We start from the raw sequence: 14,972 nt of genomic DNA, 5'->3' as shown, positions 1-14,972 counted from the left end.
TTTTCTGTTTTTTTTGTTAAGCTTACGATGTTTCTCGTCCTACAAAACCATTGGGCGGCGGAGGTGGTTGTGTATGATGGTGATGTTGTTGCTGTTGTGCAGTTGGTTGCTTTAACCAGTTCTCTTTTGTTAACAGTGTTGAGGAGGCTATTAACGATGTTGTGGGTTTAGTCGGTTGCTGTTGTGATGTTGTAGTTGCTGTATTACTACTTCGGCTACTACTACTGCTGCTTTGGCTGCGACTTCGATTGGTAGGATGTTTTTTCTTTTGGCTGCGATCATTACTGCTACGCCTACTTAGTGGTATTCGATCTGATTTCATACCCTTGTTGGTGGGTACATCATCGTCTTCTTCGTCTGTTTCATGACTTGAAGAGGTTGAATGTGCGGAAGATGAAGATGAATATTTTTTAAAACGGTCTCGTAAACTTACTCCCCCTGCTACTCCTACTCCTCCGCCACCACCAGCTCCTGCTCGACTAGCAGCTGGTGGTGGTTGTGATTGTGGTAATACTGTCGCTGACATTGTACCAGTTAAGGCTGAAGGCGGTGGTGGTGGACCCATCAATTGATAGTTGGGATTGTTGCTTATACTGATGGCACTAGGTTCTGGAGCTTTTGGTTCATTCATCATAACATATGATGAAATGTTTTCCATTTTCTGTGTGGCGGGAGCCTGCATTAATTGGTAATTCGGGTTGTCGGTTGTTTGCAATAATGAAGAGTTCATTGCTGCTGCTGGATTGTTTGTGGAAGTGGATGCACCGGTTGTATTGAGTGATTCATCTAATACCTGATAGTTGGGATTTGAACTCATAGAAAATGCAGAGGATGAAGACATTTTAGGTTTATTTGTGAGGGTGTCGCCACTTCCACCCTCAAGTCTTTTGTAGTTAGGATTGTCGCTTGTATTACCAGCGTTATTGGGTGTGTAGAAACGGGGATTAGCACAATAGCTACCAGCGCTACCACTTCCTCCACTCTCTATTGTACCCAGATTCTGGCCACTCATACTTTTGCCACGCCCTCCTTTTGTTAAATTGTTACTGCTGCCACCAACACCGCCTCCCACAGCAGCACTATTGGGATTTGAGCTGGTACTTTTATAGCTGGCATTACTACCTGAACGCTTGTGTGTATTAAACAAGATGCTTCGAAATTTAGCCGTCACATTGTTTCCCAACGAATCTGCAACCGCCCTCAGACTTGGATATTTGCCGGTTCCTGTTTTAGAAGAGGCATTTGATGAAGCAGCCGACGCTGTTGATGGATGTAATGATGATGATGCTGGTTGTCCGATTACCTCATCGGGCATAGAGCTGGACAAAGGCATTATTGTTGGTTGCCTTTGACGTGCTTTCGAGCGTCCCAACAAATTTTGACCCGCCGTCGAGTGCACACCAAGATCATCTTCGTCATCATCGCCATGAACATTGGTGGGTACTTTCTCACTATAATTTGGACTAGGATCGTACATTTCATAACCTTGTTCATCCGAGTCTCGCTTGCTTTCCATCAAGTCTTTCAGTTCAAAGTCTGGAGCGACGTATGCATCAACGTCGTCGGAACGTTGTTGACGAGCTTGATGCTGCTGTTGTGCGTAACGCGTGGGTTGATACAGATTGCGATGATGGGGATGTGTGTGGGGATGAGGGTAATAACTGATACCTGGACCGGCCTTTCTCAGTTCAGCCGACGTCGATGGCGCCGAGTTAAGCATTTGATTATGGGAATTGATAATACGCGACATATTGAAATTGTTTCTTACATGCTCGTCCGGCGTACTACTAACCACAATAGGTGAGCCTGTAAGGCTGTAACATAATAATATAGCAAAATAATTCACAATAAATGTATCGATCGACACGCAAAAATATATATGTAGGTATGTATGTATGCTTAAAATTATTCAATTTTAATTATATCTATATATTCAAATATCTTAATGCTTATCATTATAACTAATGTCATACCTGTAAGGTGAATGAGGAGCATCGTCGTCTATTACCATAGATGAATCTCCTCGATGTTCAACTGATGAGTTATTATCCATATTTAATTTATATCCACTATACTCGCCCAATCGAAGGGGAGTTGTTACATCCTCCATATCATTATCATGATCATCGAATACATCTCCCGAACGCTGACTTCGTTCTGCAAAAAAAAATACAATGATACACCATAAAATTGTTTAACATTTTTCATTTTCAAATAATACCTGCTATTTCCTTTACTAGGATTTGTTGACCTTCTTCCGAATGAAAGAATGATACTTCACGGAAATATGGATCTGCCAAATCAAGTAGATAACGGATTATTTCCATAAATGTTGGTCTGGCCGTAGGTCTATGGTGCCAGCACTTTTGCATCAGACTGTACAATTTGTCGGGACAATTTTCGGGACGTTCCATTACACCCCCATCGATTACATATCTTAAAACTTGATCGTTTGATAATCCCTTAAAAAAAGAAAAACATGAAATAAGATCAAAAACAAGTAAGAGAGCTACAATTGGCTGTGCCGTATCTTATATACCCTTCACCATACATCCTCACCACTCTCGGTGATGGGTATAAAAGCAGCTTTGCAGCTAATTCTAATTGTGTGTGTAGTACATACCTGATAAGGTTGTGATGCCAATGTGGCCATTTCCCATAGTACGACACCATAACTGAAGACATCACTGGAAGTTGAGTAAACACCATCTCTTAAACTCTCCGGGGGCATCCAACGCACTGGTAGTAGACCTTTCGTACCCTTGCGATAGTAATCATTCTCATAAATATCTCTAGTCATTCCGAAATCTCCAATTTTTACAGTTAAATCAGCGGCTACCATACAATTTCTAGCAGCCAAATCACGATGCACAAATTTTTTGGCTGCTAAATAAGCCATACCGTCAGCGATTTCAATTGCCATTTGATAAATGCGACTTATTGGCGGCGGTTGGGCGGACACTTCAGATCGTGCCGATATTGGCATATCCATGTCATCTCGTACATCGATACGATGGGCACGAAGATATGACTTTAGATCACCATTCTTCATTAGTTCCATTACCACTAAAGCTGGTTGGCCTCGCGAGCACACACCCAACAAGCGAACAACATGGAAAGTATCAAACTGTTTCATTACACAGGCTTCATTCAGAAAGTTCATGCGTTCTCTATCTGTGGCATTTTCAGTAACCGTCTTAACGGCACATGGTGTATCGTCGTTGCTATTATTGTAGCCTTTCAGAATACCCTCATAAACCATGCCAAAAGAACCACGTCCCAAGGGATTTAACAGTATAACTTTATCACGGGCCACTTCCCACTCATCCGGTATATACTGCAGACTAATATAGTGCGGATTCACAGATGGGAATATTTTCAAGTCCGACGGAGGCGCCAATATTCGTTTGCGACACAGATAATATATGAAAATACCAATTAAAATTACAGCGGAAAGCGTTCCAACTGCTATGCCAACAATAACACTCGTTGGCAGAGTAACGGGCTAAAATTTAATACATTATTTATGGTCGTTATTAATTGTTTTTTAAAAATTAAAACAAATTTAAATTATCCTTACCGGTATATAAACAAATTCAGTATCCGAGTACTGACCCTCGCCTGCTAATGTATTTGTAATTATTCTTATTGAGTAATTACCGGGATTGAGATTAGTTAATACATATCCATTTTGTTCATAACCCATTTCTACATAATCCAACTCAGTTATACATCTCTTCTCCTCAACGGCATCTGGTGATTGTAATAAATATAATATCGTATAGGATACGACGGCACCGTTTGGACGTTCTGGCCTTTTCCATGTCAGACGCACATTGCTTCTAGATGAATTCGTTGATTCTATCATGGCGGATACATTATATGCTTTATCGACATTATCTGCAAATTACAAAATAATAAATATAAATATAGGTATTCTAAAAACGTTTGACAACAATTGTTACTAAAATCATCATACGCACCAAGTTTCAGCGTGCGTATGTGTTTTTTTTGTTCAATACTGCAGTCGGCTAAAGTATCGTTAAGAGAATCCTTCTCCCTGCAAGCTTCCACGCTCAACAAATACCATGAAAAATGTTTCAAATTTGAGAATACATATTCAGTCGTTGAGGCATTCACTGAGTCAACAACAATTTCGTAATATTCCCCTTCAGGATCCATACGAGTTTTGTTAAATAAAAGCGTGCCATCATTATGAGGATCGACGGTTAAAGTAGTGGTGGTTGTAGTGGGTGTTGTAGTATCGTGAATTAAATTTGTCTCAACTGGTACATCGCGTATATGACGTAATAGAAAACTATCAAAAGGATCACCTTCAATAGCACGACGATTCCTATTATTATTCGCATCTAATAATTCATTTGAATTCAAATTTCTGCTGCTGGCTCTGGTTTTATTCACTTTTCTAAGAAATGCATAAAAATACATACATATGTACATATTCTATATACAAGTTATCTAATATTATTTGATTTCAACTCACTTGACATAGACAAAATTTTGTAGAGCATTTTCCAATTCAATGCTGGCATGAATGCTGGCATCAATTTCTTCTTCATCGTAGACTTTAGCATTCTTACAGTTGCAGTTCTTTGGTATTGTTGGCTTTTCAGTAATAGTTGCAACCGGAATTTCTGGCTTACTAATTTCCTTTAAAGCTGTTAAACGTAAAAAATGGTAAAATTTATTTATATTATATATCAGTTATTATTCTAACCTTCACCATGAGTGATGGTTTGTCATTCCGTATGTAATTTCCACATTTTCCATTTGAGACCCCATAAATTATATATACTTTGCGAAGCCCCCAAATAACTTATAAACTGATTGAAACATTAATATATCTGGTATAGTCCTGTTTCGGTTGCTAAATCCACGATTAGCTCGATTTTTGTTTAACTATTTTTTTTCCCATTTTTTATCTTAAAATAAACTTTGATGAATGGTATACATTATGGTGACCCCAAACAAACTAAAAGAATAATTTGATTCAGTCTAACATGCCTTTTTTGACCTGGCGCACTTTCAACGATGTATCCCGTTCGAAAATATACGTACTTTAAGTTTTATAAATTTTGTCAAGGAATTATTTAAATTCCACCAAATACAGCCTTTACACTTTTGGTACAGCATCATATTAAAATGATACTTTTTACAGCTTTAACATTGCAAGATAGCAATATTACTGAGGTCTCTCTTTATTATTTAAAACTTTTTCAAAAAACAATTCAACAAGAAAATTGGATTTTATTTAGTGCTTTAGTGATTTTCAGTGCAAAATCCCTAATACTGTGGAAATTACAAGCGAAAAGACGTATACTTATTATTTTGTATATCAATTTTTTATACTTATTCTTTTGTATGTATCTAACTACTATATAATATAACTTACGATCTTTGCAATAGTTTCGAGACTCTATTCGTTGAATGCGTTTATCATATATAGCTCGTATTTTATACTTAATCAGCTTTCCGTTTGCCGTGGTAGGTGGCAACCAGGTCATAACAATATTATAACTAGAGTTGGCATAGGCTTGCAAATTATTGACACTTTTCGGTTGATCTGATTTCGTTATAAAATTTTGTATTGGACTTTGACCATTACGTCGTTCGGTTGAAATAGTCGATGTCTTGACATAGAATGAATAGCGTGTATACGGCTTAAGATTTTGATAAATATAGAAAGTATCTTTAGTAGGCTCGCTTATTTCCCATCTAATGGAATGAATGGATAAATAAAGCAATAGATAAATACATTCGATCATAATAAATACTACGGCAAATACTTACCCATCTTCACATGGACGAAAAGCGTGTTTTGTAGCATTACCATGTGGATCTTCGATGTGTAAAAACTGATAACCAATGAATGTACGTTGATCGACGTATTCCATTGGATTTTTGATTATAACAAAGGCCATAAGTGAACCAATTTTCGATACCGTTACGTCGAGTATTGTTGTGTTACCTTAAAGCGTAAAAAATTCGTACAAAAATTATTAAATTGCTTGCAGCAGTTTGGTGCTTTAAGGATTATGATTATTTACTCACATGAGCCCCTAGAACCATTCGAATCTTGAGATACTTCAGTTTTATCAAACTCTTTTTGTTTTAGCATTGTGTGATTTAACAAAGCATTAATCTCCGATAGACACAATTTGGGATTAAAGTGAAAATATACAGTTCCCTTTAATATTTGCACAGTTTGATTGGGATTCCATATAGTTTCAATGTCGGTATTTTCCAATACATAAAAGGCATATCTAAAGAAAAAGAGATCGGAGATTTTAAATGCAATTATTTAAAATAAAATAGATAAAATTATTGTATAAATTTAAATTTATTGTATAAAAAACCACTACTCAACCATTATTTGTAAACTGAGTGCTTTTCATAAAAAATTTGAAAATTATACAAACTTTGTCAAAATAACTTACTTGTCCTCAACTAGTTTTTCACCTTCTATTTTTTGTAAATTTCTAAAAAATTTCAAATCAAAAATGCCATAAGTACCCTGCACCTTTAAAGCAGTTTCGATTGTAACTATCGACGATAAACCGTACGCCAAATCTTCCATCAAATGGCCTTAAAAAAGTAATGCAACAGAACCAATCGTAAAGTTGAAATATTTAAATAGAATTACAAATAAAACATGTTACTTACGACCGCCTCTTTTGATATTAATCATCAAAGGTGATTGGACAATGTGAGTGCAACCGTGAAATTCTCTAGCCCTAGCCACGCTATCGATAAGGCTACCTTGGCATTTCTTAGTGCACTTGTCACCACACTGCACACACGTCATATTAACTTTTGTATAACCTTCTGGACAGACCGTGGAACAGGATCCTTCATACGCCACCAACACCTCTTGTCGGTTATTTTCATATTTTGTACCAATAATATTGCACGATTCAGCTGTCAGACATCGTCGATCCAGGTACTATAATTTGTATCAAGAGATAATTAGTATTAATGTTTAATTGATTTTCAATTTATATGCTTATACTTTATAAAAATTATCTGGACATTTGTCTATGCATGTTGTATTGTAAATAGAAAAGTTTCTACAGCTAATACATTCGTTTAAGTTGTTGGGCGAACAGCCGCCAATGCACGCTTCATTGCAGCAGGTGTTTTCATCCACACAGTTGTTTTGACATCTCCTCGGACAGACTTGAAAATTATATAAAAAATAAAATTTAAATAATTAATATAATAAAAATATAAAATATTGCATTTTATAAATTTTTGAAATAGCAATTACTTTTTTGACACGATTTACTGTTCCAACAATGACGGCGACCATGATGTTCCTTGCAAGCCAGCTCATTTTGTCCCGCATTTGAATCACCCACACTCCATTGATCTCCAGGGCAAGCCGGACATTCAATGGTATCGCGGTTTAACTAAAATAAAATAATTATATTACATAAAAACAATTGTATGATAAAAAGTCGGCAAGAAAAACATACCTCGATAACTATATCCGTAGTATTGGAGACAATTTGAGTCCAATCTATCGACTTTACAAAACACAACATTACATTCTTTTCGATCCTTACGCCACCTCTAGATATTGTTGTTAAATTCGTAAGACCCAGCTCCTCGAGATGAGAATTTGAATAGACAATTAAGGCATAACCTTCAAATAAGACTCTGCCACGAATTACGCTCAAGTTGGGAAAAATTCTACCAATCGATCGTAAAAACTGAACTTGATAAACAATTATAAAATCCGTAATTTCTGTTAACAATGGAAACGTTTCAGTGTAGTCCTCAAGCGAATTTCCATTCAAGAGTGTGATAAGCAAGAAACCTTCAATAACCGTACAGTTTTCTAGTTGATGAAATTGTGATGCTGAATTTCGAATATCGAGAGATTTACAAACTGGAAAAAAAGAGATTTCAAATAGTTAATAACAATTTATTACAGTTTTCGATTATCTTTTCAATCGATAGGGCCGCATAAAAGTGTTCGTTTTAAACGTATTGTACTGTATATCAAGGGTTAAATATAAATACAACCTTTTCCATGATGTCATATTAAGTACGCACTTATAAAACAACCATTAAACATTCATTCTCATACTAAAATACAATAATTTATTCAATTAACACGTAATTTCTTTTAATATTATGTTGTAGTTTTTTTATTTTTTAATTTGTTTAACATTATTTGGAATCCTAGTTTATTAAAGTTGTATTGCGTATTAGTTATTACTAAATTCATACGCAATAAATTGCTGCTACTATAAATATGTTTAATAAGTATCCTTTATTATTTAGTTAATTATAAAGAACAGTAAACAGTTTGAATTTCATTTGTCAATTAGACAATGTGTAGACCCCCTGCTAAGGTTATAATATTGTTTAATAAATGAATGACTAGACCATGTAGTGATGAAATTTAAATGGTTAAGTTGAATGTTTTATCTGTATTAGATTCATATTTTGTATGAACTAATTCATAAATTTACTTAAAATTAAATATATTTACATATCAATGATTTGTTTTCCTTAAAGATGTACGTATTTAGATCAGTGAATGAAATATGTTAAAATCCGATTAATGCTCGAGCCCCGGGGCATTGTTTTAACAAACATCAGAATTATTGGATTTGAAAATGAAAACACAACTAAAGCAATACTGTTGGATAATAATAAAGGTATTGAAAATTAAGAAACTGCTCGATAGTTGAACATGGAATCGAATCATTATACAACATTTTTAATAAAGAAAAAGCTATAAAATTGCGGTCTACATAAACCCGCACATTTTCGACATTATTTTGAATTCTTTATCGAAGAAATTTTACGAAAAAGTGATTAATTTTCGAGAAAACTTCGAAGCATTTTGCATACTGGGTAGTATTCTTTAATTTCATAAGATTTCCTTATTGTATTGACTTCTTCAATAATTCCATGATGTTCACAGAAGCCTGGGATACTATTTCGATCAATGATCAATTCTTTTGAACAAAATTTTTAAAGGGAATACTTTGTATGTTTAGTACTTGTAAAATCTTTAAATTTCTACGATCTTCTTCCAAACAAAAGGGGGCTTTCTTCAGTTTTTTGATAGCAAAGGACAGCACATTCTTTGCAGCAGATGGTGTATTTTGTTGCCGCTCTCTTCTAAATTGACTATTTTCGTCATTTAATATCTGGATAAGAAAGTTCCAGGAGAATTTCGAAGTTCCGAATGATAATAGAGAGCCGAAACCATTGCACTGAAGACGTGTAGTCATCGAAGCATTTATTCATTGGATATGTGAGTTGGTTTTAAATACGTCATTTAAATGTTTGGCAGAAATGATAAAAAAATGCCTTGCCTTCCAGTAGAAAGATATCCATATTCTATTGACTTCTTAAATAGTTCCACGGTGTTTACACAAGCCTGGGATCATAGAGAATAGACATAGAGCGGAAACTCTCCTGTCAAAGACCTAACTCAGTTGTCAAAAACCTAAGTGGTGAGAATGTATTAGTAGAAAAAACTATGTGAAAACAAAAACAACACTCGTATGTGTGACTATTTTGAGTAATTTTTTTGTTTGAGTTTTTTTCTAGTTTCCGCTCTATGTTTCTCTATGCCTGGGATACTACTTCGACCAATGATAAATTATTTTGAACATCCTTTTAAAGGGAATACTTTGTATGTTTAGTACATACTTGTAAAAACGTTCAATGTAACTTCAATTTGTACGATCTTCTTTCATACGAAAGAGGGCTTTCTTCAGTTTCCTTCTGGCAAAGGACAGCCCGTGCCTTGCAGAAGGTGGTCTATTCAATATCTGAATAAGAAATATGCATTTTAAGTTCCAGATGATTGCATTGAAGACGTGTGATCATCTATTCATTGAATATGTCATTTAAATGTTTGGCAGAAATTATCAAAAAATGCTTTGTTGCCTTCCAAACGGAAACGTTTGTATTTTTAGTAAAACTTTCAATGTAACTTCTATTTCAGCGATACTCTTCCAAGTGAAAGAGTTTCTTATTCGGTTGTCTGGTAGGTTTGTAACAAGCAGGCACGAATCCAGGTCCACCATTTGGGGGAGGTGGTTAATAAAGTAAAATTTATTTTACATTGTTCTTTTTTTTATGGGGGGTATAATTCCCCACCGGATCCGTGCCTGATAACAAGTGTTCTCTTCTGTTGCCACTCTCTTCCAAGTTGTATTTTTTTTCAAGCAGTAGTCGTTCAATATCTGAATTGGATATTTGCATTTTTGGTTTCAGCTGAATGTGGAACTTCCAATTAACTAGAGCCGAAATCACTAAAGATGTGAAGTTTATTATTAGAAATTCTGTGGATTTATTTTATAAAATTTAAAATTTATAGTAGACTTTCTGATGCTGTTTCCGTAATAGGTATTTATAACAGAGGAAAGCTCCTTAGACATTTGCCCAATTCACAATTGGTGTTGTATCGTTGTATGTCTTAATTTTTTTTATTAATGTTTTGTTTTTATTTCGAAAAATATTTACGACATACAACGCTACAACATCAATTGTGAATTGGGAAATTGAATTACGAATTAACCACTTATCCGATTGTGATCATATTTTGGAGAATATAAGTAAGTATTTATTTCGATCTGGATGACAGGATCGTTTAATTCAGAAGGCTCTAAAAAAGCAGTTTTCTATTTTTGTCAAATTTTTATTACAAAACATTCAAATCAAAACTTCAAAACCGATACGTAAAGGGTTAATGATATACGATATACCTACTGAACCGATTGAAGCATTAAAAGGGTACAGTTATAGGGTAAGTTATGGTAAAAGTTCAAAAATTATTTTATAAATCTATGAGTATTGATCATAAAACAACATACCATGTTCTGGACGCGTTAGACGCACTTGTTCTTGTGTGGATGACGGTTTCAATTGAAGTTCATTTATTGCAGCGACATCTCTTGTTGATCTTTCCAAGGTGGCTAACGATGATTGCAGTGTTGTTTCAAAGTCTGAAGTTAATGCTTGTGATAATGGCAAACATATTGAAAGGAACGATAAACCCATTAAAATCCATTTGGTAAATGATGGATTTGCTGTATGATGTAATGATGATTTTTGTTTAATGTAATGACAATGTTGCTGTGGCTGTTGATCATTGAAATGTGTCAGTCTTTGTTTTACTTGTTCAAGAGAATTCTGTTGGTGGTGGCGGCGGCTTCGATAATGTTTGTGGTTCTTATCGATAGCTGGAGGACAATGGCGTAGCAGAGACGGCGTAGTTCGTGTAACTAACACTAACAGTGTTTTTAATATCATAACTATGTTGTATAATTGTAGAAAAAATCGTTTTTTGCAGTCTCCTCCTCTACTCGCGGAAAATCGCCTGCTACACATGTTGGTTGGAGAATTATTGTTGCAAGTAGCATTGGACGTGTACAAATAGGTTCGATGTGTATTAGACGTTCGAAGTTTAGCATCAATTTCAGATGCTGACATTGTCGCTGTTGCCCTCGACAAAGGCATAGCTGACAGATTTGTTGTTGTTGTTGAGGCGCAGGATGTTTTAAGCTTTAGGTTATCCGTTTGAGTTCGATTTTGCTCGTGGAGGTCTCTTAACAAATAATAGGAATTTTGCATATGAATCTCTTGATTGTGGCTGGTGTTGTTATTATTGTGGCTCGCTGAAGATTCTTGTGCAGACTTATGTTTGAGTACGTTATTGTGGTGGTGGTGGTGGTGGTGTTGGTATGTTGGTCTACAACTACTGAGGCAGTTATTATTATTATTACATGAGCAATTGTTGTATACCTCAGCTGGTGGTATACTATTATAATTCGACATACTATCATCATCGTTCGACTCATTCAGTCGATTACATTTCATACAAATGCGTAATTCTGGATTATTTTCATAATTGTATCTTGTTCTTCGTTCATTTTGTATCTGAGCATCGCACGATGTTTCAATGGAAGTAAAGCAGAAATTTCGAAACGAACATTTCGTTAAAGAATTCGAATTTGTTTCCGTAGTTAATGATGTTAATGATTGTGATGTTAGTGTTTGATTTTCTTCCGTTTTTGAACTTTGTTTCGATGTTGCTGTTGTTGTTGTGTTGTTGGAAGTTGTGATAGCAGCGCTGTTGTCGCTAGTATTGTTGCCATCCACTGATTTAACCCGCTTATGCAAATATAATTTTCTCTTTTTGGCCATTAGTTCACTAATGGTTTGAAATTTAACTTCCAGTTTGTTCAAGTTATCTCCGATGGCAGTCATTTTATTAACATTTTCTTTACATTTAAAAGTATTTTAATATCTGGAAGGAAAAAACCAAGAAAATTATAGGTTAATACTGTTTTGGGTTTAGATAAAAATTTTATGTGAAATAATTTAATAAAAAAATTATTTAGGTACGAATTAATGCTTATGCAGGTCATAATTAGAATTTTGTTTGGTCAATTTAGTAATATATAAAAAATCTTCAATCGACCCCATTGTGCAGTTAATGAATTCTTATAAATTTATTAATTGTTTATGGAAATTTTACATATTTTCTTGTTTACATTAATTCTGAAAACGTTGACCACAAAAATATTTACATTTATACTCTTCTCTAAATAGGTTTCACAATATAACACTTCGTTGCAATATACGCAAGCAGTAGTGGAGTGATATAAGATGAATGAAATGTGTAAAATAAATAAATAAACTGTAAAATGTCACAAATTTAAATTTACAATTATTACGATATAACAATAATAAAAATATTTTTTACATTAACAATAAATATATCGTTATAAATACATACATATGAAAGTGATTCATGATCAGTAGACTGATCTCAAAAAATTAATTTGTCCACCAAAGGATGGTAAAATTTATAAAAAACAAGTAAGAGAGCTATATTCGGCTGTGCCGAATCTTATATACACTTCACCAAATTATACTTCAAAATTAAAATTTTAAATATTTTTAGGTAAAGAAAATTTATTTTTTTTCCAAAGCTGTTGTTTCATTTTTTGGAAAAAAATTTTTTTCGAATTGTTTTTTAATTTTTTTTTTTTAATATTTAGCGAAAAGAAAAATTCGGTTTAAAAAATATTTTTTCCGATTTTAACCCATTGTATTCTTATATACGTTATTGCAAAGGTCTTTGAAATATCTATCATTATATATCCATATTGTATATATTAATGACTTAGTAATCCAGATATAGGTAAAAAAATAGGTTGTCCTGGTTTTTCCTTATATCTGTAAATAGCAACCGAGACGGAAGAATTCCGGAGATATTGATGTATGAATCGTGTATGTAAGTTATTTGGGGGCTTCGGAAAGTTGATTTGAACAGACAGAGATACGAGCATGGCTTAATCGAGCTATCTATAAGGATCCAAAATATATATACTTTATAGGGTCGGAAATGAAAAATGTAGAAATTACAAACGGAATGACAAACTTATATATTCCCTTCTCACGAAGGTGAAGGGTATAAAAACATTGGATCAATAAATATACTGATCGGTTAGTATACATATAAGTCTTAAATTGAATGATAAAGTTAAAACAATCAGCCCTTTACGTTGTTTTCATTACGTTAAATCCCTTAATAATATTTTAAACTAGTTGATCGCCCCGGCTTCGCCCGGTAGCATTTACTAATGTTAGTTCTTCAAGTTTCTCCAACCCACGCACACCAGCCTGTTCTTATTTATTTGCAAATAAAATATCTAAACTTTTACTGCATACTTTAGGGAGCTTTTTTATTACAGTTGACTGGACTCACAAAAAAAAAAGAATTTCCGAGTTTAACCCGAAATTTTGGAATTTTTTTCTTTACAAACCATCTTCTGAAAATTTCGAATCCAATAAAAAAAATCAGCCAAATCGCTACAGCCGTTCTCACGTGATGACATTACATACATGGACCATTTAATTTTTGTATATATAGATAAGTTTCCATAACTTAAAATTGCGTGATTTGCAATAGATGGTTTTTGTTTTTAATAAATTATATGTAATTTTGAAGGATCATATCTGTTATTTTTTCTCATTTAATTATTGAACGTTATAGAGTGAACAACAAAGTTGTTATTGCTTCGAAAATGTACATTTTTTTGTGCCAACAAAGCGGGAAGTTTTGCTTTTGCCGCAAAATGCTGCTGAAATCTGGCCAGATCATCACATGGAACCTGTACCGAACGCAACTGAAAAACGACCAGAATATGGGACCAGACATGAAACCGTAATATTCAATCAGGACAACGCTCGGCCACATTATGCAATACCTGTTAAAAACTATTTAGAAATAAGTGGTTGGAAAGTTTTGCCTCACCCGCCTTATAGTCCAGACTTTGCCCCGTCCAATTACTATTTATTTGGATCTATGCAGAACGCTCTCTCTTCACCTTAGAACGGATATCCGAAATTGGCTTTATTCGTTCTTGGCCTCAAAAGATGAGCAGAGAAAATACTCTTCCTTGGTATTAATCAGGGATTAAAAACACCAACAGCTGTTATAATTTGACTTGAAACGGATCGTGTAAAACCAAAAGGCAACAGACAAAAGACTTTTATCACTGATAAATTTTAATTTAATTTTCTCTTACTAAAGCCTTATGGTCTAAAGTCAGCTTTAAAGATACCCGATCGATTATGGTTTATTACAATAACGTAATCGATTGAAGATATCGTTGTCTTTGTTTTTCCTCCATAAAATTTTGGATCAGTCTAATAATCGAATGTGAGTATGGGCAAAATAAAATATTTATGTACGTACAAAACATTTAAAGAAAAATATTTTCATGAATGAAATAATTATAATTGGCTGGTATGTCTGTGTATGGCCAAATGTATGGTTAGGGTATGGACGATATTTGTGTAAACTCGTAACGTATTTGTATTGACTGTCAGAAAGACTGTTTGCTGTTTGACTTACTACGTAGCCTGACGCATTTATAGTTATTCGATTGTAAGCATGTAAGTATTTT

General features: G+C 34.2%; 1 protein-coding gene across 7 annotated transcripts in view; it reads right to left on the bottom strand.

Annotated features, from left to right (window-relative positions):
• Positions 1-14,972, bottom strand: part of InR (Insulin-like receptor) — a 53,305-nt gene continuing 38,333 nt past the window's right edge. For all 7 annotated transcript variants that reach the window (XM_065498850.1, XM_065498851.1, XM_065498852.1 and 4 more), the window contains exons 3-18: positions 10,866-12,301; positions 7,497-7,912; positions 7,289-7,430; positions 7,031-7,197; positions 6,685-6,964; positions 6,459-6,606; positions 6,073-6,284; positions 5,812-5,989; positions 5,414-5,736; positions 4,505-4,679; positions 3,984-4,426; positions 3,581-3,900; positions 2,624-3,505; positions 2,222-2,462; positions 1,974-2,157; positions 1-1,814 (exon numbers count right to left, since the gene is read on the bottom strand). In XM_065498850.1, coding sequence (XP_065354922.1) covers positions 23-1,814; positions 1,974-2,157; positions 2,222-2,462; positions 2,624-3,505; positions 3,581-3,900; positions 3,984-4,426; positions 4,505-4,679; positions 5,414-5,736; positions 5,812-5,989; positions 6,073-6,284; positions 6,459-6,606; positions 6,685-6,964; positions 7,031-7,197; positions 7,289-7,430; positions 7,497-7,912; positions 10,866-12,261 — 7,299 coding nt within the window. In that variant the 5' untranslated portion in view covers positions 12,262-12,301 and the 3' untranslated portion in view covers positions 1-22. The remainder of the gene's footprint in view (positions 1,815-1,973; positions 2,158-2,221; positions 2,463-2,623; positions 3,506-3,580; positions 3,901-3,983; positions 4,427-4,504; positions 4,680-5,413; positions 5,737-5,811; positions 5,990-6,072; positions 6,285-6,458; positions 6,607-6,684; positions 6,965-7,030; positions 7,198-7,288; positions 7,431-7,496; positions 7,913-10,865; positions 12,302-14,972) is intronic.

The sequence above is a fragment of the Calliphora vicina genome, chromosome 1 (genome assembly GCF_958450345.1).
Source record: "Calliphora vicina chromosome 1, idCalVici1.1, whole genome shotgun sequence".
Taxonomy (NCBI): Eukaryota; Metazoa; Arthropoda; class Insecta; order Diptera; family Calliphoridae; genus Calliphora; species Calliphora vicina.
Note: the sequence above shows the minus strand (reverse complement) of the source record. Positions and strands in the feature narration are given on the sequence as shown.